The sequence below is a fragment of the Salmo salar genome, chromosome 17 (assembly GCF_965601325.2).
Source record: "Salmo salar chromosome 17, fSalSal1, whole genome shotgun sequence".
Taxonomy (NCBI): domain Eukaryota; kingdom Metazoa; phylum Chordata; class Actinopteri; order Salmoniformes; family Salmonidae; genus Salmo; species Salmo salar.
In genome coordinates, this window is record NC_138307.1 from 84,256,619 (window position 1) to 84,283,239 (window position 26,621).

The following is a 26,621-nucleotide window of genomic DNA, read 5'->3' on the forward strand; positions in this document are numbered from 1 at the left end:
CTGTATCTATCTGACCACCTGTCTGTCTGTCTGTCTGTCTGTCTGTCTGTCTGTCTGTCTGTCTGTCTGTCTGTCTGTCTGTCTGTCTGTCTGTCTGTCTTACCACCTGCCCTGGGAGGGGAGACATGAGATGAGGGGAGTGTGTGTGTGTGGTGTGGGGGGTGTATGGTGTGTGGTGTGGGGGCGTGTGTGGAGGGTGTATGGTGTGAGGGGGGAGGGGAGCAGCCAAACAGTGAGTAGGTGCAGGATGGGGAATGAAGCCCTGGATCAGATCTGTTCAGACTGACCTTGGCAGTTCCTGTCAGCTGGATGACAAACACACCCTGAGGAGAGGGGAATGGAAGTACTGCTAACCCGCGCCATGGAAACAAACCCCAGAAGTACTGCTAACCCTCGCCATGGAAACAAACCCCAGAAGTACTGCTAACCCGCGCCATGGAAACAAACCCCAGAAGTACTGCTAACCCTCGCCATGGAAACAAACCCCAGAAGTACTGCTAACCCTCGCCATGGAAACAAACCCCAGAAGTACTGCTAACCCGCGCCATGGAAACAAACCCCAGAAGTACTGCTAACCCTCGCCATGGAAACAAACCCCAGAAGTACTGCTAACCCGCGCCATGGAAACAAACCCCAGAAGTACTGCTAACCCTCGCCATGGAAACAAACCCCAGAAGTACTGCTAACCCGCGCCATGGAAACAAACCCCAGAAGTACTGCTAACCCTCGCCATGGAAACAAACCCCAGAAGTACTGCTAACCCTCGCCATGGAAACAAACCCCAGAAGTACTGCTAACCCTCGCCATGGAAACAAACCCCAGAAGTACTGCTAACCCGCGCCATGGAAACAAACCCCAGAAGTACTGCTAACCCTCGCCATGGAAACAAACCCCAGAAGTACTGCTAACCCTCGCCATGGAAACAAACCCCAGAAGTACTGCTAACCCTCGCCATGGAAACAAACCCCAGAAGTACTGCTAACCCTCGCCATGGAAACAAACCCCAGAAGTACTGCTAACCCTCGCCATGGAAACAAACCCCAGAAGTATTTGCATGCAACAGCTGTGAGCTGTATATTTATATGTCTCCATGCAAATGGTTACAATGAAACAGTCCCAACGTATTGCAGCACTGAACTGCTGTCCCAACCTCCCAGATCTGATGGACAACAGCAGAGACTGAACTGCTGTCCCAACCTCCCATATATGATGGACAACAGCAGAGACTGAACTGCTGTCCCAACCTCCCAGATCTGATGGACAACAGCAGAGACTGAACTGCTGTCCCAACCTCCCAGATCTGATGGACAACAGCAGAGACTGAACTGCTGTCCCAACCTCCCAGATCTGATGGACAACAGCAGAGACTGAACTGCTGTCCCAACCTCCCAGATCTGATGGACAACAGCAGAGACTGAACTGCTGTCCCAACCTCCCAGATCTGATGGACAACAGCAGAGACTGAACTGCTGTCCCAACCTCCCAGATCTGATGGACAACAGCAGAGACTGAACTGCTGTCCCAACCTCCCAGATCTGATGGACAACAGCAGAGACAAGAGAAACGGGTAAACAGAAGAAGAGAGGAAGAGCAGGAATGGAGGATGACCTTGATAACAGACAAAGTGCAGCAGCTGTTTTCTCTCCATCAGGTATTTCTCCCCTGGGGAAAATGGTGAAGAAGTACACAACCTACAGTTAACAGACACCCACTCCAGAACACAACAACAGAATAGAAGAGGAGGAGAGGTAGAGGAGGAGAGAGGAGAGAGCAGGGGAGGAGAGAGGAGAGGGCAGGGGTGGAGAGAGGAGAGAGCAGGGGAGGAGAGAGGAGAGGGCAGGGGAGGAGAGAGGAGAGAGCAGGGGAGGAGAGAGGAGAGGAGAGGGCAGGGGAGGAGAGGAGGAGAGGGCAGGGGAGGAGAGGTGGAGAGAGCAGGGGAGGGGAGGAGAGGAGAGGGCAGGGGAGGAGAGAGGAGAGGGCAGGGGTGGAGAGAGGAGAGGCAGGGGGGAGAGAGGAGAGGGAGGGGAGGAGAGAGGAGAGGGCAGGGGAGGAGAGAGGAGAGGGCAGGGGGAGGAGAGGAGGAGAGGGCAGGGGGAGGAGAGAGGAGAGGGCAGGAGGGGAGGAGAGAGGAGAGGGCAGGGGAGGAGAGAGGAGAGGGCAGGGGAGGAGAGAGGAGAGGTAGAGGAGGAGAGGAGAGAGGAGAGGGCAGGGGAGGAGAGAGGAGAGAGAGAGGGCAGGGGAGGAGAGGAGGGAGGGCAGGGGAGGAGAGAGGAGAGGGCAGGGAGGAGAGGGCAGGGGATTAGAGGAGGAGAGGGCAGGGGAGGGAGAGAGGAGAGAGGAGAGGGCAGGGGAGGAGAGAGGAGAGGAGAGAGCAGGGAGGAGAGAGGAGAGGGCAGGGGAGGAGAGAGGAGAGGGCAGGGGAGGAGAGAGGAGAGGAGAGGGCAGGGGAGGAGAGAGGAGAGAGCAGGGGTGGAGAGAGGAGAGGGCAGGGGAGGAGAGAGGAGAGGGCAGGGGAGGAGAGAGGAGAGGAGAGGGCAGGGGAGGAGAGGAGGAGAGGGCAGGGGAGGAGAGAGGAGAGGGCAGGGGAGGAGAGAGGAGAGGGCAGGGGAGGAGAGAGGAGAGGGCAGGGGAGGAGAGGAGGTAGAGGAGAGGGCAGGGGAGTAGAGGTAGAGGAGAGGTGAGGAGGTAGAGGAGAGGGCAAGGGAGTAGAAGGAGAGGGAAGGGGGGAGAGGAGGAGAGGTAAAGGAGAGGGCAGGGGAGGAGAGGGAGGGGAGGGGAGGAGAGGGAGGAGAGGGAGGGGAGGGGAGGGGAGGACAGGGGAAGAGTGGTAGAGGAGAAGAGGGGAGGGGAGAGGAGGAGAGAGTAGAGGGCAGGGGAGGAGAGGGAGAGGGAAGGTGAGGAGAGGAGGTAGAGGAGAGGGCAGGGGAGTAGAGGTAGAGGAGAGGTGAGGAGGTAGAGGAGAGGGCAAGGGAGTAGAAGGAGAGGGAAGGGGGGAGAGGAGGAGAGGTAAAGGAGAGGGCAGGGTAGGAGAGGGGGAGAAGAGGCCAGGGGAGGAGAGGAAGAGAGGTAGAGGAGTGGCCAGGGTAGGAGAGGAAGAGAGGTAGAGGAGAGGGCAGGGTAGGAGAGGTGTAGAAGAGGCCAGGGGAGGAGAGGAAGAGTGGTAGAGGAGAGGCCAGGGGAGGAGAGGTGGAGAGATAGAGGAGAGGCCAGGGGAGGAGAGGTGGAGAGGTAGAGGAGAGGCCAGGGGAGGAGAGGTGGAGAGGTAGAGGAGAGGCCAGGGGAGGAGAGGTGGAGAGGTAGAGGAGAGGCCAGGGGAGGAGAGTAAGAGGCAGAGGAGAGGCCAGGGGAGGAGAGGTGGAGAGGTAGAGGAGAGGCCAGGGGAGGAGAGTAAGAGAGGCAGAGGAGAGGCCAGGGGAGGAGAGGTGGAGAGGTAGAGGAGAGGCCAGGGGAGGAGAGTAAGAGAGGCAGAGGAGAGGCCAGGGGAGGAGAGGTGGAGAGGAAAGCATATCTCTCTCCCTGTTTTGTCAACATGCTTCTCCCTCTGGACTTCCCAAGGTCTCAGACGTGTTCTTATCAGGAGGAGAGGAGAGGAGGGAGGAGGAGAGGAGTGTCCCAGGAGATGTTGACTAGCTAGCTGCCAGCCACGCCAACTGGGTTAGGAGTCAGCAGCAGAGCCTCATGTCTGTCCTAACTAAGGCTGCATTCCAAATGTCCCTCTATTCCCCATGTAGTGCACTACTGTTGACCTGGGCCCATAATAGTAGAAAACAACCAGAATGGAGAAAGAACCATTGAAATCCCAGAATGTATGTGATGCCACCCGAGGGTCAACTCATAAAGCACATTTAAAACCTGTATTATTCAAAAACACTCAATTCTGTCAAATACTGTATATACCATCAAAATGTTTTCAAATATTGTGATATGAAATTTTGGTCATATCGCCCAGTCCAACTAATAGCCTAATAACTAATAATAGCCTAATAACTAATAACAGCCTAATAACCAATAACTCTAATAACCCAATAACTAATAATAGCCTAATAAATCTAATAGCCTAATAACTAATACTAGCCTAATAACTAATACTAGCCCAATACCTAATAACCCAATAACTAATAATAGCCTAATAACTAATAACTCTAATAACCCAATAACTAATAATAGCCTAATAAATCTAATAGCCTAATAACTAATACTAGCCCAATAACTAATAATAGCCCAATACCTAATAACCCAATAACTAATAATAGCCTAATAACTAATACTAGCCTAATAACTAATACTAGCCTAATAACTAATACTAGCCTAATAACTCTAATAGCCTAATAACTCTAATAGCCTAATAACTAATAATAGCCTAATAACTAATAACAGCCTAATAACCAATAACTCTAATAACCCAATAACTAATAATAGCCTAATAACTCTAATAGCCTAATAACTAATAATAGCCTAATAAATCTAATAGCCTAATAACTAATAATAGCCTAATAACTAATACTAGCCTAATAACTAATAATAGCATAATAACTAATAATAGCCGAATAACTAATAACAGCCTAATAAATAATAACTAATAATAACCTAATAAATGTAATAGCCTAATAACGAATAATAACCTAATAAATGTAATAGCCTAATAACGAATAATATCCTAATAAATGTAATAGCCTAATAAGTAATATAGCCTAATAACGAATAATATCCTAATAAATGTAATAGCCTAATAACGAATAATATCCTAATAAATGTAATAGCCTAATAACTAATATAGCCTAATAACTAATAATAGCCTAATAACTAATAATAGCCTAATAAATCTAATAGCCTAATAATATATCTAATAATAGCCTAATAACTAATAACTAATAATAGCATAATAACTAATAATAGCCCAATAACTAATAGCTAATAATAGCATAATAACTAATAACAGCCGAATAACTAATAACTAATAGCCTAATAACTAATAATAGCCTAATAACTAATAGCCTATTAACTAATAACTCTAATAGCCTAATAACTAATAACAGCCTAATAACTAATAATAGCCTAATAACTAATAGCCTATTAACTAATAACGCTAATAGCCTAATAACTAATAACAGCCTAATAACTAATAACTAATAGCCTAATAACTAATAATAGCCTAATAACTAATAGCCTATTAACTAATAACTCTAATAGCCTAATAACTAATAATAGCCTAATAACTAATAACTAATAGCCTAATAACTCTAATAGCCTAATAACTCTAATAGCCTAATAACTAATAATAGCCTAATAACTAATAACTAATAGCCTAATAACTCTAATAGCCTAATAACTCTAATAGCTATAATAGCCTAATAACTAATAATAGCCTAATAACTAATAGCCTATTAACTAATAACGCTAATAGCCTAATAACTAATAACAGCCTAATAACTAATAACTAATAGCCTAATAACTAATAATAGCCTAATAACTAATAGCCTATTAACTAATAACTCTAATAGCCTAATAACTAATAATAGCCTAATAACTAATAACTAATAGCCTAATAACTCTAATAGCCTAATAACTCTAATAGCCTAATAACTAATAATAGCCTAATAACTAATAACTAATAGCCTAATAACTCTAATAGCCTAATAACTCTAATAGCTATAATAGCCTAATAACTAATAATAGCCTAATAACTCTAATAGCCTAATAACTCTAATAGCCTATTAACTCTAATAGCTATAATAGCCTAATAACTAATAATAGCCTAATAACTAATAACTAATAGCCTAATAACTCTAATAGCCTAATAACTCTAATAACTCTAATAGCCTAATAACTAATAATAGCCTAATAACTCTAATAGCCTAATAACTCTAATAGCCTAATAACTAATAATAGCCTAATAACTAATAATAGCCTAATAACTCTAATAGCCTAATAACTCTAATAGCTATAATAGCCTAATAACTCTAATAGCCTAATAACTCTAATGGCCTAATAACTAATAATAGCCTAATAACTAATAATAGCCTAATAACTAATAATAGCCTAATAACTCTAATAGCCTAATAACTCTAATAGCTATAATAGCCTAATAACCCTAATAGCCTAATAACTCTAATGGCCTAATAACTAATAATAGCCTAATAACTAATAACTGACTTCATCCTACTGCTACGATTGGATAGAGCAAGGCTTTAACTACGCTCCCTTTCACATCTCCTCACATCTGTCTCCATCGCTCATATCATATAGTATTGCTGAACATGGTGCATGTTCAAAATGATAACCAGGTAACGTTAGCTAACTACGTTGGCTATTAGCTCCTATCTGATATCTTAACACCATGTTTATCTAGCCAGCTAGCTAGCATAGTAGCTAATATAGCTAGCTAGCTAACACCACATATGAAAGGGTAAGTTATCGTAATCTTTGCTAACAGGTCACATAGCTATCTGCTTAACTAGCTTGCTTATTCCATGCATCTCCGGGCACATCGTCACAAGCCTTATTATTAGTGAATTAATTAAACTATTATTTGCAAAAGTAGTTTGATTTTGGTCACTGCGTCAATTCATCCATTTCTCAATACTTCATCTTTCTGTTGGAGAATTAGCTAGCTTGCTGCTGCTGATTTTCCCAGCTGGACATTCCTGGGCAGTGCAGTGCTTGTGGCTCAGGTGGTGAGTGGTGGCTGGCATAGCAGCAGCTTTGCTATGTAGAGGGACATAAACAGAGAAGGGCCGACAGCCCACAGACTAGAAAAGGTCAATACTGGCCCGATATATCGGCTTGGACGATTATCGGTCGTTCTCTACTACACGGAGCTACACAGAGCTACATAGGGCTACACAGAGCTACATAAAGCTACACAGGGCTACACAGGGCTACATAGAGCTACACAGGGCTACACAGAGCTACACAGGGCTACACAGGGCTACATAGAGCTACACAGGGCTACACATGGCTACACAGAGCTATACAGGGCTACACAGAGCTATACAGGGCTACACAGAGCTACACAGAGCTATACAGGGCTACACAGAGCTATACAGGGCTACACAGAGCTACACAGAGCTATACAGGGCTACACAGAGCTACACAGGGCTACTCAGAGCACAGGCAGGTCTTTTTAGAGATGGCTTCCCAAGCAGTCTCTCTCTCCACACCTCCCACCTCCTCTCTCTCTCCCTTCCATATTTCTTTCTCTCTCTCTCTCCACACCTCACCCCCCCTCTCTCTCTCCCTCCCTCTTTCTCTCCACATCCTACCTCCTCTCTATATCGCTCTCTCTCTCCCTTCCCCCTCTCTCCCTTCCCTGGTTCATTCACTAAGTCAGTTTAGTACATTATTCTCTGGTTCATTCACTAAGTCAGTTTAGTGCATTATTCTCTGGTTCATTCACTAAGTCAGTTTAGTACATTATTCTCTGGTTCATTCACTAAGTCAGTTTAGTACATTATTCTCTGGTTCATTCACTAAGTCAGTTTAGTACATTATTCTCTGGTTCATTCACTAAGTCAGTTTAGTACATTATTCTCCGGTTCATTCACTAAGTCAGTTTAGTACATTATTCTCTGGTTCATTCACTAAGTCAGTTTAGTACATTATTCTCTGGTTCATTCACTAAGTCAGTTTAGTACATTATTCTCTGGTTCATTCACTAAGTCAGTTTAATACATTATTCTCTGGTTCATTCACTAAGTCAGTTTAGTACATTATTCTCTGGTTCATTCACTAAGTCAGTTTAGTACATTATTCTCTGGTTCATTCACTAAGTCAGTTTAGTACATTATTCTCTGGTTCATTCACTAAGTCAGTTTAGTACATTATTCTCTGGTTCATTCACTAAGTCAGTTTAGTACATTATTCTCTGGTTCATTCACTAAGTCAGTTTAGTACATTATTCTCTGGTTCATTCACTAAGTCAGTTTAGTACATTATTCTCTGGTTCATTCACTAAGTCAGTTTAGTACATTATTCTCTGGTTCATTCACTAAGTCAGTTTAGTACATTATTCTCTGGTTCATTCACTAAGTCAGTTTAGTACATTATTCTCTGGTTCATTCACTAAGTCAGTTTAGTACATTATTATCTGGTTCATTCACTAAGTCAGTTTAATACATTATTCTCTGGTTCATTCACTAAGTCAGTTTAATACATTATTCTCTGGTTCATTCACTAAGTCAGTTTAATACATTATTCTCTGGTTCATTCACTAAGTCAGTTTAGTACATTATTCTCTGGTTCATTCACTAAGTCAGTTTAGTACATTATTCTCTGGTTCATTCACTAAGTCAGTTTAGTACATTATTCTCTGGTTCATTCACTAAGTCAGTTTAGTACATTATTCTCTGGTTCATTCAGGATTTACAGTGAAAGGATGTGTTGGGTCTTTTTATGTGGTGGCCTTCCTTCATATACTGACTGCTGTAGTGAGTCATGTCTTCCTGAATCCAAGTCCCCCCTCTCCTCTCCTCTCCTCTCCTCTCCTCTCCTCTCCTCTCCTCTCTCTCTCCTCTCCTCTCCTCTCCTGTCCTCTCCTCTCCTCTCCCTGAACCCAAGTCACCCCTTTAACTTCTGCTGTGTGTTTCTAAGTCAAGTCCATGTCAAACCATGACATAACCAACCAGAGTACACAATCTGCTCTGAAAAACACAAGCGCTTCCCCAATGGCATGCTAATTCCTATGTAGGGCCCTACTGTTGACCAGGGCCCTATAGTCATACAGGGAATAGGCCCCTACTGTTGACCAGGGCCCTATGGTCATATAGGGAATAGGGTGCCATTTGAGCCACAGCCGGGATAATGTGCTTCTGACTGTAGTTGTGCCAGAGATCCTGACTGACGTTGTTTCAGTACCATCACGGCCAACGTGTGGGTGGATGAGGTAGGTAGGTGTACCTGGACCTCACTGGGGTGGGTGGGTGTACCTGGACCTGGGTGTGTGTGTGTGTGTGTGTGTGTGTGTGTGTGTGTGTGTGTGTGTGTGTGTGTGTGTGTGTGTGTGTGTGTGTGTGTGTGTGTGTGTGTGTGTGAGTCTGTGTTTGTGCGTACTGTAGGTGCGTAAGTGCGTAGGTGTGTGTGTGTGTGTGTGTGTGCGTACTGTAGGTGCGTAAGTGCGTAGGTGTGTGTGTGTGTGTGTGTGCGTACTGTAGGTGTGTAAGTGCGTAGGTGTGTGTGTACCTGGCCCTTGCAGGCCCCAGTACAAAGGAAATCTAGCAATACCTCTATCTGCTTTATCAGTTCAGTCCAAGGGTTCAGTGACAGCCTGGAGCGGGGAGTTGACCAACTGATTTAGTGGCTAGCTGCTCTGACGGGGACTACAGGCAGGAAGGCAGGCAGGTATCCAGCCCGACCACAGCAGCTGATAGAAGGGATGTATCCCAAATGACACCCTATTCCACACAGGGCTCTGGTCAAGAGTCGCGCACTATGAAGGTAACAGGGTAACATTTGGGACGCAGAGCCGAGTGTTCAGAAAGCTTCCGTCGCTCTCCTTCACTCAGGCCCTCTCTCTACATCTTAGCCTGACATCTCTATCCACACTGATACCTCAACCATACCCTTTAACCTAAATATATCCACACTGATAACTCAATCATACCCTTTAATCTAAATATATCCAAATATATCCACACTGATACCTCAACCATACCCTTTAACCTAAATATATCCACACTGATAACTCAATCATACCCTTTAATCTAAATATATCCAAATATATCCACCCTGATACCTCTAACATACCCTTTAATCTAAATATATCCACACTGATACCTCTAACATACCCTTTAACCTAAATATATCCACACTGATAACTCAATCATACCCTTTAATCTAAATATATCCAAATATATCCACACTGATACCTCTAACATACCCTTTAACCTAAATATATCCACACTGATTACCTCAATCATACCCTTTAATCTAAATATATCCAAATATATCCACCCTGATACCTCTAACATACCCTTTAACCTAAATAAATCCACACTGATACCTCTAACATACCCTTTAACCTAAATAAATCCACCCTGATACCTCTAACATACCCTTTAATCTAAATATATCCACCCTGATACCTCTAACATACCCTTTAATCTAAATATATCCACCCTGATACCTCTAACATACCCTTTAACCTAAATATATCCACCCTGATACCTCTAACATACCCTTTAATCTAAATATATCCACCCTGATACCTCTAACATACCCTTTAACTCTAAATATATCCACCCTGATACCTCTAACATACCCTTTAACCTAAATATATCCACCCTGATACCTCTAACATACCCTTTAACCTAAATATATCCACCCTGACACCTCTAACATACCCTTTAATCTAAATATATCCACCCTGATACCTCTAACATACCCTTTAATCTAAATATATCCACCCTGATACCTCTAACATACCCTTTAATCTAAATACATCCACCCTGATACCTCTAACATACCCTTTAATCTAAATATATCCACCCTGATACCTCTAACATACCCTTTAATCTAAATATATCCACCCTGATACCTCTAACATACCCTTTAATCTAAATATATCCACCCTGATACCTCTAACATACCCTTTAATCTAAATATATCCACCCCGATACCTCTATCATACCCTTTAATCTAAATATATCCACCCTGATACCTCTAACATACCCTTTAACCTAAATATATCCACCCTGATACCTCTAACATACCCTTTAACCTAAATATATCCACCCTGATACCTCTAACATACCCTTTAACCTAAATATATCCACCCTGACACCTCTAACATACCATTTAATCTAAATATATCCACCCTGATACCTCTAACATACCCTTTAATCTAAATATATCCACCCTGATACCTCTAACATACCCTTTAATCTAAATATATCCACCCTGATACCTCTAACATACCCTTTAACCTAAATATATCCACACTGATACCTCTAACATACCCTTTAACCTAAATATATCCACACTGATTACCTCAGTCATACCCTTTAATCTAAATATATCCACCCTGATACCTCTAACATACCCTTTAATCTAAATATATCCACCCTGATACCTCTAACATACCCTTTAATCTAAATATATCCACCCTGATACCTCTAACATACCCTTTAATCTAAATATATCCACCCTGATACCTCTAACATACCCTTTAATCTAAATATATCCACCCTGATACCTCTAACATACCCTTTAATCTAAATATATCCACCCTGATACCTCTAACATACCCTTTAATCTAAATATATCCACCCTGATACCTCTAACATACCCTTTAATCTAAATATATCCACCCTGATACCTCTAACATACCCTTTAATCTAAATATATCCACCCTGATACCTCTAACATACCCTTTAATCTAAATATATCCACCCTGATACCTCTAACATACCCTTTAACCTAAATATATCCACCCTGATACCTCTAACATACACTTTAACCTAAATATATCCACCCTGATACCTCTAACATACCCTTTAATCTAAATATATCCACCCTGATACCTCTAACATACCCTTTAACCTAAATATATCCACCCTGATACCTCTAACATACCCTTTAATCTAAATATATCCACCCTGATACCTCTAACATACCCTTTAATCTAAATATATCCACACTGATACCTCTAACATACCCTTTAATCTAAATATATCCACCCTGATACCTCTAACATACCCTTTAATCTAAATATATCCACCCTGATACCTCTAACATACCCTTTAATCTAAATATATCCACCCTGATACCTCTAACATACCCTTTAATCTAAATATATCCACCCTGATACCTCTAACATACCCTTTAATCTAAATATATCCACCCTGATACCTCTAACATACCCTTTAATCTAAATATATCCACCCTGATACCTCAACCATACCCTTTAACCTAAATATATCCACCCTGATACCTCTAACATACCCTTTAATCTAAATATATCCACCCTGATACCTCTAACATACCCTTTAACCTAAATATATCCACCCTGATACCTCTAACATACCCTTTAACCTAAATATATCCACACTGATACCTCTAACATACCCTTTAATCTAAATATATCCACCCTGATACCTCTAACATACCCTTTAACCTAAATATATCCACCCTGACACCTCTAACATACCCTTTAACCTAAATATATCCACACTGATACCTCTAACATACCCTTTAATCTAAATATATCCACCCTGATACCTCTAACATACCCTTTAACCTAAATATATCCACCCTGATACCTCTAACATACCCTTTAATCTAAATATATCCACCCTGATACCTCTAACATACCCTTTAACCTAAATATATCCACCCTGATACCTCTAACATACCCTTTAATCTAAATATATCCACCCTGATACCTCTAACATACCCTTTAATCTAAATCATTTAAAACGCCTTGTGGGGGAGTTGGTTGTGTCGTGTTGAGATTTCCATATACGAGCATGGATGTGCATACATGCACGCACGCGCACACACACGCGCACACACACACACACACACACACACACACACACACACACACACACACACACACACCACACACTCAGTGTTTGGTGGAATGGGGTCAAAGGTGACTCACCCATTTCCTGGGTCTGCCTCTAGGTCTCTTCTCTCCAGAGGCCAGGGCTTTCTGCAAAGCAAACACAAGACTCGTCATTAGACACAACATATAGAAAATAAATCTAGAAACATATCAGAAATAAATCTAGAAAAATATCTAGAAATATATGTAGAAATATATCAATAAATAAATCTAGAAATATATCAAGAAATACATCTAGAAATATATGTAGAAATATATCAAGAAATAAATCTAGAAATATATCAAGAAATACATCTAGAAATATATATAGAAATATTTCTCATATATGATAGTTGTTATTTATTTATCCCCCTGCAGGGATAACAGATAAAACAAATACATTACCATGACATTTGACATCTTTGAAATGTATCAGATACTCTTATCCAGAGCTACTTACAATCAGTTATACACTGTTAGAAAAAAGACTCTTATCCAGAGCTACTTACAATCAGTGATACACTGTTAGAAAAAAGACTCTTATCCAGAGCTACTTACAATCAGTGATACACTGTTAGAAAAAAGACTCTTATCCAGAGCTACTTACAATCAGTTATACACTGTTAGAAAAAAGGCTCTTATCCAGAGCTACTTACAATCAGTGATACACTGTTAGAAAAAAGACTCTTATCCAGAGCTACTTACAATCAGTGATACACTGTTAGAAAAAAGACTCTTATCCAGAGCTACTTACAATCAGTGATACACTGTTAGAAAAAAGACTCTTATCCAGAGCTACTTACAATCAGTGATACACTGTTAGAAAAAATACTCTTATCCAGAGCTACTTACAATCAGTGATACACTGTTAGAAAAAAGACTCTTATCCAGAGCTACTTACAATCAGTGATACACTGTTAGAAAAAAGACTCTTATCCAGAGCTACTTACAATCAGTGATACACTGTTAGAAAAAATACTCTTATCCAGAGCTACTTACAATCAGTGATACACTGTTAGAAAAAAGACTCTTATCCAGAGCTACTTACAATCAGTGATACACTGTTAGAAAAAAGACTCTTATCCAGAGCTACTTACAATCAGTGATACACTGTTAGAAAAAAGGCTCTTATCCAGAGCTACTTACAATCAGTGATACACTGTTAGAAAAAAGACTCTTATCCAGAGCTACTTACAATCAGTGATACACTGTTAGAAAAAAGGCTCTTATCCAGAGCTACTTACAATCAGTGATACACTGTTAGAAAAAAGGCTCTTATCCAGAGCTACTTACAATCAGTGATACACTGTTAGAAAAAAGACTTCCAGAATGGTTCTTTGGCTCTCCCCATAGGAGAACCCTTTGAAGAACCCTTTTGGGTTCTATGTAGAACCTTTCCTCTCCTCCTCCATCCATCCCTCCCCCTCCCTCCCTCCCTCCCTCCCTCCCTCCCTCCCTCCCTCCCTCCTACCATGCTCTATATCAGAGGAGTAGCAGCAAGATAAGCAGGTATGTCAGACAGGAAGTTACATCTTGTTACAGTCTTTGAGCTCATCCTAACACTAACAGCTTCACTGTAATCAGTCCACTATGGGCCCTGGTCAAAAGTACACTCTTAGATAAAAGGGTTCCAAAAGGGTTCTTCCACTGTCTCCCACAGGAGAACCCTTTTTGGTTTCTGGTAGAACCCTTTTTGGTTCCAGGTAGAACTCTTTTGGGTTCCATGTAGTTGGGTTATCGCTGCACCTGCGATAAAATCTGGCAAATATGTGTACGCGACCAATAACATTTTATTTGATAATTGTCTCAGACGGTAGAGCTATACGGCTTCTTCTTCTCATGTCTCTGTGACTGCCTCGTCCTCTAACTCCTCCACCTCCTCTTCTACCTCCTCCTCTTCCACCTCCTCCTCTTCCACCTCCTTCTCGTCTACCTCCACCTCCTCCTCTACCTCCACCTCCTCCTCTACTTCCTCCTCTTCCTCCTTCTCGTCTACCTCCACCTCCTCCTCTACCTCCTCCTCTTCCACCTCCACCTCCTCCTCTACTTCCTACTCCTCCTACCCCTCCACCTCCTCTTCCACCACCTCCTCTACCTCCGACCCCCCTCCTCTTCCTCTACCTCCTCCTCTACCTCCCCCTCCTCCCCCTCCTCTTCTACCTCCACCTCCTCCTCCTTTTCTACCTCCACCACCTCCTCCTCCTCTACCGCCTCCTCTTCCTCCTCCTCTTCCACCTCCACCTCCTCCTCCTTTTCTACCTCCACCTCCTCCTCCTCCTCTACCTCCTCCATTTCTACCTCCACCTCCTCCTCCTCCCCCTCCTCCTCCTCCTTTTCTACCTCCTCCACCTCCTCTACCTCCCCCTCCTCCTCTTCCACCTCCTCCTCCTCTTCCACCTCCTCTACCTCCCCCTCCTCCTCTTCCACCTCCTCCTCCTCTTCCACCTCCTCTACCTCCCCCTCCTCCTCTTCCACCTCCTCCTCCTCTTCCACCCCTCCTCCTCCTCTACCTCCCCCTCCTCTACCTCCTCCTCCCCACCTCCCCCTCCTCTACCTCCCCCTCCTCCTCTTCCACCTCCTCCTCCTCTTCCTCCTCCACCTCCTCCTCCTCCACCAGAGAGCCAAGAGCCCTGTCCCAGGTTCCAGGGGAATTCTAGCCTAGGTATCCCTTACCCAACCAAACAGGAATGCAGGGTAAATATAGTGTGGCTTTGTGATGTTAACTGAGTCAACCTGAGTGTAGTGATGACTGGGTGGAAAACTATGCTATGTTGTACTTATCAGGAAAGGCATTGATGAATGGCCAACGCAATTTCCCTTGAAGGCCTCCATTATCAGCCAAATAATGATCATTTTGTGCAAAAACTCCAATTCAGACAGGCCCACCGGGCTAAAGATGGGCCATCAACTCTTACTGCCCTATGGCCAGTCCTCCCCTGTCTCAGAGAGATCCCCTCTGCAGGTGGCTCGTCTCACAGCCTCATCTCTCTGCTGAGATTATCTCTTATCTGCCAAACATCCCCACAACCACCCCTACTGCTCTGGAGGTTACTAGCCTACCAGTCACCAAACGTCAAAGCACAGACTAGAGCCAACTACATCTCAACAAACCAACAAGCCTAAAGGACTAAAAGCTAGTGAGATGATGATTCGCACAATAACACATTTATGTTGACATTTTTTCCTCAGGGACGTTTTCAACCTGTGTCTGTAGACGAGCTTGAATTTTCTACATTCCACCCTTATTCCCATGGTGTGCTGCAGACAGACACACAGACGAGATGCCCCCAGACAGACACACAGACGAGATGCCCCCAGACAGACACACAGACGAGATGCCCCCAGACAGACACACAGACGAGATGCCCCCAGACAGACACACAGACGAGATGCCCCCAGACAGACACACAGACGAGATGCCCCCAGACAGACACACAGACGAGATGCCCCCAGACAGACACACAGACGAGATGCCCCCAGACAGACACACAGACGAGATGCCCCCAGACAGACACACAGACGAGATGCCCCCAGACAGACACACAGACGAGATGCCCCCAGACAGACACACAGACGAGATGCCCCCAGACAGACACACAGACGAGATGCCCCCAGACAGACACACAGACGAGATGCCCCCAGACAGACACACAGACGAGATGCCCCCAGACAGACACACAGACGAGATGCCCCCAGACAGACACACAGACGAGATGCCCCCAGACAGACACACAGACGAGATGCCCCCAGACAGACACACAGACGAGATGCCCCCAGACAGACACACAGACGAGATGCCCCCAGACAGACACACAGACGAGATGCCCCCAGACAGACACACAGACGAGATGCCCCCAGACAGACACACAGACGAGATGCCCCCAGACAGACACACAGACGAGATGCCCCCAGACAGACACACAGACGAGATGCCGCCAGACAGACACACAGACGAGATGCCCCCAGACAGACACACAGACGAGATGCCCCCAGACAGACACACAGACGAGATGCCCCCAGACAGACACACAGACGAGATGCCCCCAGACAGACACACAGACGAGATGCCCCCAGACAGACACACAGACGAGATGCCCCCAGACAGACACACAGACGAGATGCCCCCAGACAGACACACAGACGAGATGCCCCCAGACAGACACACAGACGAGATGCCCCCAGACAGACACACAGACGAGATGCCCCCAGACAGACACACAGACGAGATGCCGCCAGACAGGGGCCGTGTCTCAAATTACACTCTATTCCCGAATTAGTGCACTATTTTTGACCAGAGGCATTTGGGACACAGAACATGTTTACAGCAGGGATTAAGTCAGACTGGAACTTGACTGGTTAACAGTCTTCTGTCGTATTGTGAGACAACTTGACTGGTTAACAGTCTGTCGTATTGTTAGACAACTTGACTGGTTAACAGTCTTCTGTCGTATTGTTAGACAACTTGACTGGTTAACAGTCTTCTGTCGTATTGTGAGACAACTTGACTGGTTAACAGTCTGTCGTATTGTTAGACAACTTGACTGGTTAACAGTCTGTCGTATTGTTAGACAACTTGACTGGTTAACAGTCTTCTGTCGTATTGTTAGACAACTTGACTGGTTAACAGTCTGTCGTATTGTTAGACAACTTGACTGGTTAACAGTCTGTCGTATTGTTAGACAACTTGACTGGTTAACAGTCTGTCGTATTGTTAGACAACTTGACTGGTTAACAGTCTGTCGTATTGTTAGACAACTTGACTGGTTAACAGTCTGTCGTATTGTTAGACAACTTGACTGGTTAACAGTCTGTCGTATTGTTAGACAACTTGGTATTGTAATCATTACCAGCACCTAAATATAAACATTACCAGCACCTAAATATAAACATTACCAGCACCTAAATATAAACATTACCAGCACCTAAATATATACATTACCAGCACCTAAATATATACATTACCAGCACCTAAATATAAACATTACCAGCACCTAAATATAAACATTACCAGCACCTAAATATATACATTACCAGCACCTAAATATAAACATTACCAGCACCTAAATATAAACATTACCAGCACCTAAATATAAACATTACCAGCACCTAAATATAAACATTACCAGCACCTAAATATAAACATTACCAGCACCTAAATATAAACATTACCAGCACCTAAATATAAACATTAACAGCACCTAAATATAAACATTACCAGCACCTAAATACACACATTACCAGCACCTAAATATAAACATTACCAGCACCTAAATATAAACATTACCAGCACCTAAATACACACATTACCAGCACCTAAATATAAACATTACCAGCACCTAAATATAAACATTACCAGCACCTAAATATAAACATTACCAGCACCTAAATATAAACATTACCAGCACCTAAATTGAGTACCAGCACTTATTTCAGTCCACTTCAAGCACTGCTGCTCACCACCACTACAGCCAATCAGTGTTCTTTAACCCAGTTGTATGATTGCATTTTAATGAGGGGATTTAATGGTCTGTAACACAACACCATCACAGTGTTTTCATTTAATGGTCTGTAACACAACACCCTCACAGTGTTTTCATTTAATGGTCTGCAACACAACACCCTCACAGTGTTTTCATTTAATGGTCTGCAACACAACACCCTCACAGTGTTTTCATTTAATGGTCTGCAACACAACACCCTCACAGTGTTTTAATTTAATGGTCTGTAAAACAACACCCTCACAGTGTTTTCATTTAATGGTCTGCAACACAACACCCTCACAGTGTTTTCATTTAATGGTCTGCAACACAACACCCTCACAGTGTTTTCATTTAATGGTCTGTAACACAACACCCTCACAGTGTTTTCATTTAATGGTCTGTAACACAACACCCTCACAGTGTTTTAATTTAATGGTCTGTAACACAACACCCTCACAGTGTTTTCATTTAATGGTCTGCAACACAACACCCTCACAGTGTTTTCATTTAATGGTCTGTAACACAACACCCTCACAGTGTTTTCATTTAATGGTCTGTAACACAACACCCTCACAGTGTTTTAATTTAATGGTCTGTAACACAACACCCTCACAGTGTTTTCATTTAATGGTCTGCAACACAACACCCTCACAGTGTTTTAATTTAATGGTCTGTAACACAACACCCTCACAGTGTTTTCATTTAATGGTCTGTAACACAACACCCTCACAGTGTTTTCATTTAATGGTCTGCAACACAACACCCTCACAGTGTTTTCATTTAATGGTCTGCAACACAACACCCTCACAGTGTTTTCATTTAATGGTCTGTAACACAACACCCTCACAGTGTTTTCATTTAATGGTCTGCAACACAACACCCTCACAGTGTTTTCATTTAATGGTCTGCAACACAACACCCTCACAGTGTTTTCATTTAATGGTCTGTAACACAACACCCTCACAGTGTTTTCATTTAATGGTCTGCAACACAACACCCTCACAGTGTTTTCATTTAATGGTCTGCAACACAACACCCTCACAGTGTTTTCATTTAATGGTCTGTAACACAACACCCTCACAGTGTTTTCATTTAATGGTCTGTAACACAACACCCTCACAGTGTTTTCATTTAATGGTCTGTAACACAACACCCTCACAGTGTTTTCATTTAATGGTCTGTAACACAACACCCTCACAGTGTTTTCATTTAATGGTCTGTAACACAACACCCTCACAGTGTTTTCATTTAATGGTCTGTAACACAACACCCTCACAGTGTTTTAATTTAATGGTCTGTAACACAACACCCTCACAGTGTTTTCATTTAATGGTCTGTAACACAACACCCTCACAGTGTTTTCATTTAATGGTCTGTAACACAACACCCTCACAGTGTTTTCATTTAATGGTCTGTAACACAACACCCTCACAGTGTTTTCATTTAATGGTCTGTAACACAACACCCTCACAGTGTTTTCATTTAATGGTCTGTAACACAACACCCTCACAGTGTTTTCATTTAATGGTCTGTAACACAACACCCTCACAGTGTTTTCATTTAATGGTCTGTAACACAACACCCTCACAGTGTTTTCATTTAATGGTCTGTAACACAACACCCTCACAGTGTTTTCATTTAATGGTCTGTAACACAACACCCTCACAGTGTTTTCATTTAATGGTCTGTAACACAACACCCTCACAGTGTTTTCATTTAATGGTCTGTAACATAACACCCTCACAGTGTTTTCATTTAATGGTCTGTAACATAACACCCTCACAGTGTTTTCATTTAATGGTCTGCAACACAACACCCTCACAGTGTTTTCATTTAATGGTCTGTAACACAACACCCTCACAGTGTTTTCATTTAATGGTCTGTAACACAACACCCTCACAGTGTTTTCATTTAATGGTCTGTAACACAACACCCTCACAGTGTTTTCATTTAATGGTCTGTAACATAACACCCTCACAGTGTTTTCATTTAATGGTCTGTAACACAACACCCTCACAGTGTTTTCATTTAATGGTCTGTAACACAACACCCTCACATGTTAATGACTGGAATGATTGAATGAATAACTTGGGGATACAAGACAAGTTTCCACATATTCAGGGCTGTGCCAGCCAACTAGTACCTACATACATCATGTGTGGGGATCTGATAGGATCATGTTACAACACGTTTAAACCACTAAGGCCATAATTAACACGGCACAATGCTTTGGATAGGCCAGAATCTTAACCAATCCTAAGGCCATAATTAACACAGCACAATGCTTTGGATATGCCAGAATCTTAACCAATCCTAAGGCCATAATTAACACAGCACAATGCTTTGGATATGCCAGAATCTTAACCAATCCTAAGGCCATAATTAACACGGCACAATGCTTTGGATAGGCCAGAATCTTAACCAATCCTAAGGCCATAATTAACACAGCACAATGCTTTGGATATGCCAGAATCTTAACCAATCCTAAGGACATAATTAACACGGCACAATGCTTTGGATAGGCCAGAATCTTAGCCAATCCTAAGGCCATAATTAACACGGCACAATGCTTTGGATAGGCCAGAATCTTAACCAATCCTAAGGCAATAATTAACACGGCACAATGCTTTGGATAGGCCAGAATCTCAACCAATCCTAAGGCCATAATTAACACAGCACAATGCTTTGGATAGGCCAGAATCTTAACCAATCCTAAGGCCATAATTAACATGGCACAATGCTTTGGATAGGCCAGAATCTTAACCAATCCTAAGGCCATAATTAACATGGCACAATGCTTTGGATAGGCCAGAACCTTAACCAATCCTAAGGCCATAATTAACACAGCACAATGCTTTGGATAGGCCAGAATCTTAGCCAATCCTAAGGCCATAATTAACACGGCACAATGCTTTGGATAGGTCAGAATCTTAGCCAATCCTAACTCCTAGTTCAAATTAAAACATCACTCACTATAATTGTTACGATTGTCCATAACTCAGGCTGCTTCCTAAAAAGGCACCCTATTCCCTATATAGTGCACTACTTTTGACCAGAGCCCTATGGGAAGAGGGTGCAATTTGGAATTCAGTCTTAATTTATGAGGTCATCTGTTTTGGTTTATAAGCAATTAATAACTTGACGCTTCTTTCCCAGAAAGCACATCTGTGGCACACAATCAGGTCTGGGAAGTGGGGCATACTAACAATAGGGTGCCATTTGGGACGCAGAAGTGTGTCAAAGCCCTGTACATCAAGCCCTGTACATCAAGCACCAATTGTTATGAAAACTTGAAATCGGCCCTAATTAATCGGCCTTTCTGATTAATCGTCCGACCTCTAATATCAAGCCCTGTATATCAAGCCCTGTACCTCAAGCCCTGTATAACAAGCCCTGTATTTCAAGCCCTGCACATCAAGCCCTGCATATCAGGCCCTGTACATCAAGCCCTGTATATCAGGCCCTGTACATCAAGCACTGTACATCAAGCCCTGTATATCAAGCCCTGTATAACAAGCCCTGTATATCAAGCCCTGTATATCCAGCCCTGCATTTCAAGCCCTGCATATCAAGCCCTGTACATCAAGCCCTGTATATCAAGCCCTGTACATCAAGCCCTGTACTTCAAGCCCTGTATATCCAACCCTGTATATCCAGCCCTGTATATCCAGCCCTGTATATCAAGCCCTGCATATCAAAATCTGCAAAGCAAGCCCTGCATATCAATCCCTGCATATCAAGCCCTGTATATCAAGCTCTGTATATCCAGCCCGGTATATAAATCCCTGCATATCAAGGCCTGTATATCAAGCCCTGTATATCAAGCTCTGTATATCCAGCCCTGTATATCAAGCCCTGTATATCAAGCCCTGCCGACCGTACACATCCTCATATCATACACATCACCTCATCTTTCAGAATGGTAGTCGGTGTGATTGATTTGAGGAACAGAAAGTGAACGTTGAAGGTGCCTGCTCAGCTCTGGCTCCTTTCATCTTTTAGTAGGTGTATCTCCTTTACGTTTATCAGAACAATGCCATTTCCAGGCTTTCCTAGTCGATCGCCAAACAGTTCAGTAAAAAGGCGGATGATAAAGCCTTGCGTTCCTATTGTTTTCATTTGTTTCTCTCTGTTTGCACTAGGGGAGTTTGATTCAGCTGCCCTGCGTGCCGGGTAGTCGATCTGATCCCATTATGAACCAATTCATGTGTCTGAAGGTACAAACTCTGCCTACCCGGCGGGCGGGCCCGGAGAGCAAATCAAGTACACCTATAGGCCTACCCCTGGCCAATCAGATAGCTCAGATGACCTGCAGCCTCTACCAGCCAACAGCTAAGCTGATAGTCGACCACAGTGTGAGACTTCAAAACTTTTAAAACCACGACGAGAGAGAGACTGTCAACGAATACAGCAAATAGCTGCTGTTTATAAGAGTAAGTTCATGTTTAAGTTATTCAGCACTGTCAACACTTTATTCAACACTTTCATAAAGCCATAAAATGGCCGCTCCCTTATCCACTCACATTACAAAGTGTATCGATAGACGTGCATTGTTATTAACGGCTTGTGTCCATTTTTTAATATGGAGGAATATTTCACGTTCTCTGGTCATACGAGTAACAACATGAACTGGTGCATGAGGCCAGAAAACAATGAAGTGTGACTGGAGTTTCTCCATCCGCTGGAAGACTGATGGTCAGTCAGCGGAGGGAGGAAGAACAGAGGGACGGTGCTCTCTCTTTCTCCCTCTCTCCTTCCCTCTCTCTCTCTCTTTCTCCCTCTCTCCTTCCCTCTCTCTCTCTCTTTCTCCCTCTCTCCTTCCCCCTCTCTCTCTCTCCCTCTCTCCTCCCTCTCTCTCTCTCTTTCTCCCTTCTCCTTCCCTCTCTCTCTCTCTCTTTCTCCCTCTCTCCTTCCCTCTCTCTCTCTCTTTCTCCCTCTCTCCTTCCCTCTCTCTCTCTTTCTCCCTATCTCCTTCCCTCTCTCTCTCTCTTTCTCCCTCTCTCCTTCCCTCTCTCTCTCTCTTTCTCCCTCTCTCCTTCCCTCTCTCTCTCTCTTTCTCCCTCTCTCCTTCCCTCTCTCTCTCTCTTTCTCCCTCTCTCCTTCCCTCTCTCTCTCTCTTTCTCCCTCTCTCCTTCCCTCTCTCTCTCTCTTTCTCCCTCTCTCCTTCCCTCTCTCTCTCTTTCTCCCTCTCTCCTTCCTCTCTCTCTCTCTTTCTCCCTCTCTCCTCCCTCTCTCTCTCTCTTTCTCCCTCTCTCCTTCCCTCTCTCTCTCTCTTTCTCCCTCTCTCCTTCCCTCTCTCTCTCTTTCTCCCTCTCTCCTTCCCTCTCTCTCTCTCCCTCTCTCCTTCCCTCTCTCTCTCTCTTTCTCCCTCTCTCCTTCCCTCTCTCTCTCTCTTTCTCCCTCTCTCCTTCCCTCTCTCTCTCTCTTTCTCCCTCTCTCCTTCCCTCTCTCTCTCTCTTTCTCCCTCTCTCCTTCCCTCTCTCTCTCTCCCTCTCTCCTTCCCTCTCTCTCTCTCTTTCTCCCTCTCTCCTCCCCTCTCTCTCTCTTTCTCCCTATCTCCTTCCCTCTCTCTCTCTCTCTTTCTCCCTCTCTCCTTCCCTCTCTCTCTCTCTCTTTCTCCCTCTCTCCTTCCCTCTCTCTCTCTTTCTCCCTCTCTCCTTCCCTCTCTCTCTCTCTTTCTCCCTCTCTCCTTCCCTCTCTACCTCCGCTGCTGAGACTGACCATCAGATGCAGCCTCTCTACTACTCTCTCTCTCTCTCTCTCTCCTTCCCTCTCTCTCTCTCTTTCTCCCTCTCTCCTTCCCTCTCTCCCTCCGCTGCTGAGACTGACCATCAGATGCAGCCTCTCTGCTGCTCTCTCCTTCCCTCTCTCTCTCTCTCTCTCTTTCTCCCTCTCTCCTTCCCTCTCTCTCTCTCTTTCTCCCTCTCTCCTTCCCTCTCTCTCTCTCTTTCTCCCTCTCTCCTTCCTTCCCTCTCTCTCTCTCTTTCTCCCTCTCTCCTCCCCTCTCTCTCTCTCTTTCTCCTATCTCCTTCCCTCTCTCTCTCTCTCTTTCTCCCTCTCTCCTTCCCTCTCTCTCTCTCTTTCTCCCTCTCTCCTTCCCTCTCTCTCTCTTTCTCCCTATCTCCTTCCCTCTCTCTCTCTCTTTCTCCCTCTCTCCTTCCCTCTCTCTCTCTCTTTCTCCCTCTCTCCTTCCCTCTCTCTCTCTCTTTCTCCCTCTCTCCTTCCCTCTCTCTCTCTCTCTTCTCCCTCTCTCCTTCCCTCTCTCTCTCTCTTTCTCCCTCTCTCCTTCCCTCTCTCTCTCTCTTTCTCCCTCTCTCCTTCCCCTCTCTCTCTCTTTCTCCCTCTCTCCTTCCTTCCCTCTCTCTCTCTTTCTCCCTCTCTCCTTCCCTCTCTCTCTCTCTTTCTCCCTCTCTCCTTCCCTCTCTCTCTCTCTTTCTCCCTCTCTCCTTCCCTCTCTCTCTCTTTCTCCCTCTCTCCTTCCCTCTCTCTCTCTCCCTCTCTCCTTCCCTCTCTCTCTCTCTTTCTCCCTCTCTCCTTCCCTCTCTCTCTCTCTTTCTCCCTCTCTCCTTCCCTCTCTCTCTCTCTTTCTCCCTCTCTCCTTCCCTCTCTCTCTCTCTTTCTCCCTCTCTCCTTCCCTCTCTCTCTCTCCCTCTCTCCTTCCCTCTCTCTCTCTCTTTCTCCCTCTCTCCTCCCCTCTCTCTCTCTTTCTCCCTATCTCCTTCCCTCTCTCTCTCTCTCTTTCTCCCTCTCTCCTTCCCTCTCTCTCTCTCTCTTTCTCCCTCTCTCCTTCCCTCTCTCTCTCTTTCTCCCTCTCTCCTTCCCTCTCTCTCTCTCTTTCTCCCTCTCTCCTTCCCTCTCTACCTCCGCTGCTGAGACTGACCATCAGATGCAGCCTCTCTACTACTCTCTCTCTCTCTCTCTCTCTCTCTCCTTCCCTCTCTCTCTCTCTTTCTCCCTCTCTCCTTCCCTCTCTCCCTCCGCTGCTGAGACTGACCATCAGATGCAGCCTCTCTGCTGCTCTCTCCTTCCCTCTCTCTCTCTCTCCTTCCCCTCTCCTTCCCTCTCTCCCTCCATTGCTGAGACTGACCATCAGATGCAAGCACCATCAGTCCAGTAAAAATAAAAGCTAATTCAATTTATGCCTCGCAATTAATACAACAAATGAACAATTACCAGTGTGATCATATGCCTCACGTTTTGAAATATAAATATAAAATGGTCTGAGAAGAACAACATTGACAGGGCAATTTAAGAATAGTCAATATGCAGTGATAATGTATTGGGCCTATAGCCTACTGCACAAACCGCATTGCTACACAACTGTTTTTAATTGGTTAATGTTGCATAGACTTATCGGAGGGCCTGTTGTCCGGGCCTCTGGCTGTCTCTATGGGGGAGCCACAGAGTTCAATTCTCGGGCCGACTCTTTTCTCTGTTTACATCAATGATGTCGCTCTTGCTGCTGGTGATTCTTTGATCCACCTCTACGCAGACGACACCATTCTGTATACCTCTGGCCCCTCTTTGGACACTGTGTTAACAACCCTCCAGACGAGATTCAACGCCATACAACACTCCTTCCATGGCCTCCAACTGCTCCTAAATACAAGTAAAACTAAATGCATCCTCTTCAACCGCTCGCTGCCTGCACCTGCCCGCCCGTCCAGCATCACTACTCTGGACGGCTCTGACTTAGAATATGTGGACAACTACAAATACCTGGGTGTCTGGTTAGACTGTAAACTCTCCTTCCAGACTCACTTTAAACATCTCCGAAGCAAAATTAAATCTAGAACCGGCTTCCTATTTCACAACAAAGCATCCTTCACTCATGCTGCCAAACATACCGTCGTAAAACTGACTATCCTACCGATCCTCAACTTCGGTGATGTCATTTACAAAATAGCCTCCAACACTCTACTCAGCAAATTGGATGCAGTCTATCACATCACCATCCGTTTTGTCACCAAAGCCCCATATACTACCCACCACTTCGACCTGTATGCTCTCGTCGGCTGACCCTCGCTTCATATTCGTCGCCAAACCCACTGGCTCCAGGTCATCTATAAGTTCTGCTAGGTAAAGCCCCGCCTTATCTCAGTTCACTGGTCACCATAGCAGCACCCACTCGTAGCACGTGCTCCAGCAGGTATATCTCACTGGTCACCCCCAAAGCCAATTCCTCCTTTGGCTGCCTTTCCTTCCAGTTCTCTGCTGCCAATGACTGGAACAAACTGCAAAAATCACTGAAGCTGGAGACTCATATCTCCCTCACTAACTTTAAGCACCAGCTGTCAGAGCAGCTCACAGATCACTGCACCTGTACATAGCCCATCTGTAAATAGCCCATCCTACTACCTCATCCCCATACTGTATTTATTTATTTATCTTGCTCCTTTGCACCCCAGTATCTCTACTTGCACACTCATCTTCTGCACATCTATCACTCCAGTGTTTAATTGCTATATTGTAATTATTTCGCCACTATAGCCTATTTATTGCCTTACCTCCCTTATCCTACCTCATTAGCACACACTGTATATAGACTCTTTGTATTGTATTATTGACTGTATGTTTGCTTATTCCATGTGTAACTCTGT

At 44.1% G+C, this 26,621-nt stretch overlaps 1 protein-coding gene across 1 annotated transcript in view; it reads right to left on the reverse strand.

Moving 5' to 3' along the window:
* LOC123728276 (uncharacterized) overlaps nucleotides 1-26,621 on the reverse strand; it is a 104,444-nt gene that overhangs the window by 61,822 nt on the left and 16,001 nt on the right. Inside the window, exon 3 of the mRNA XM_082964290.1 lies at nucleotides 12,599-12,649. Within this exon, the coding sequence (XP_082820416.1) occupies nucleotides 12,599-12,649 (51 nt within the window). The remainder of the gene's footprint in view (nucleotides 1-12,598; nucleotides 12,650-26,621) is intronic.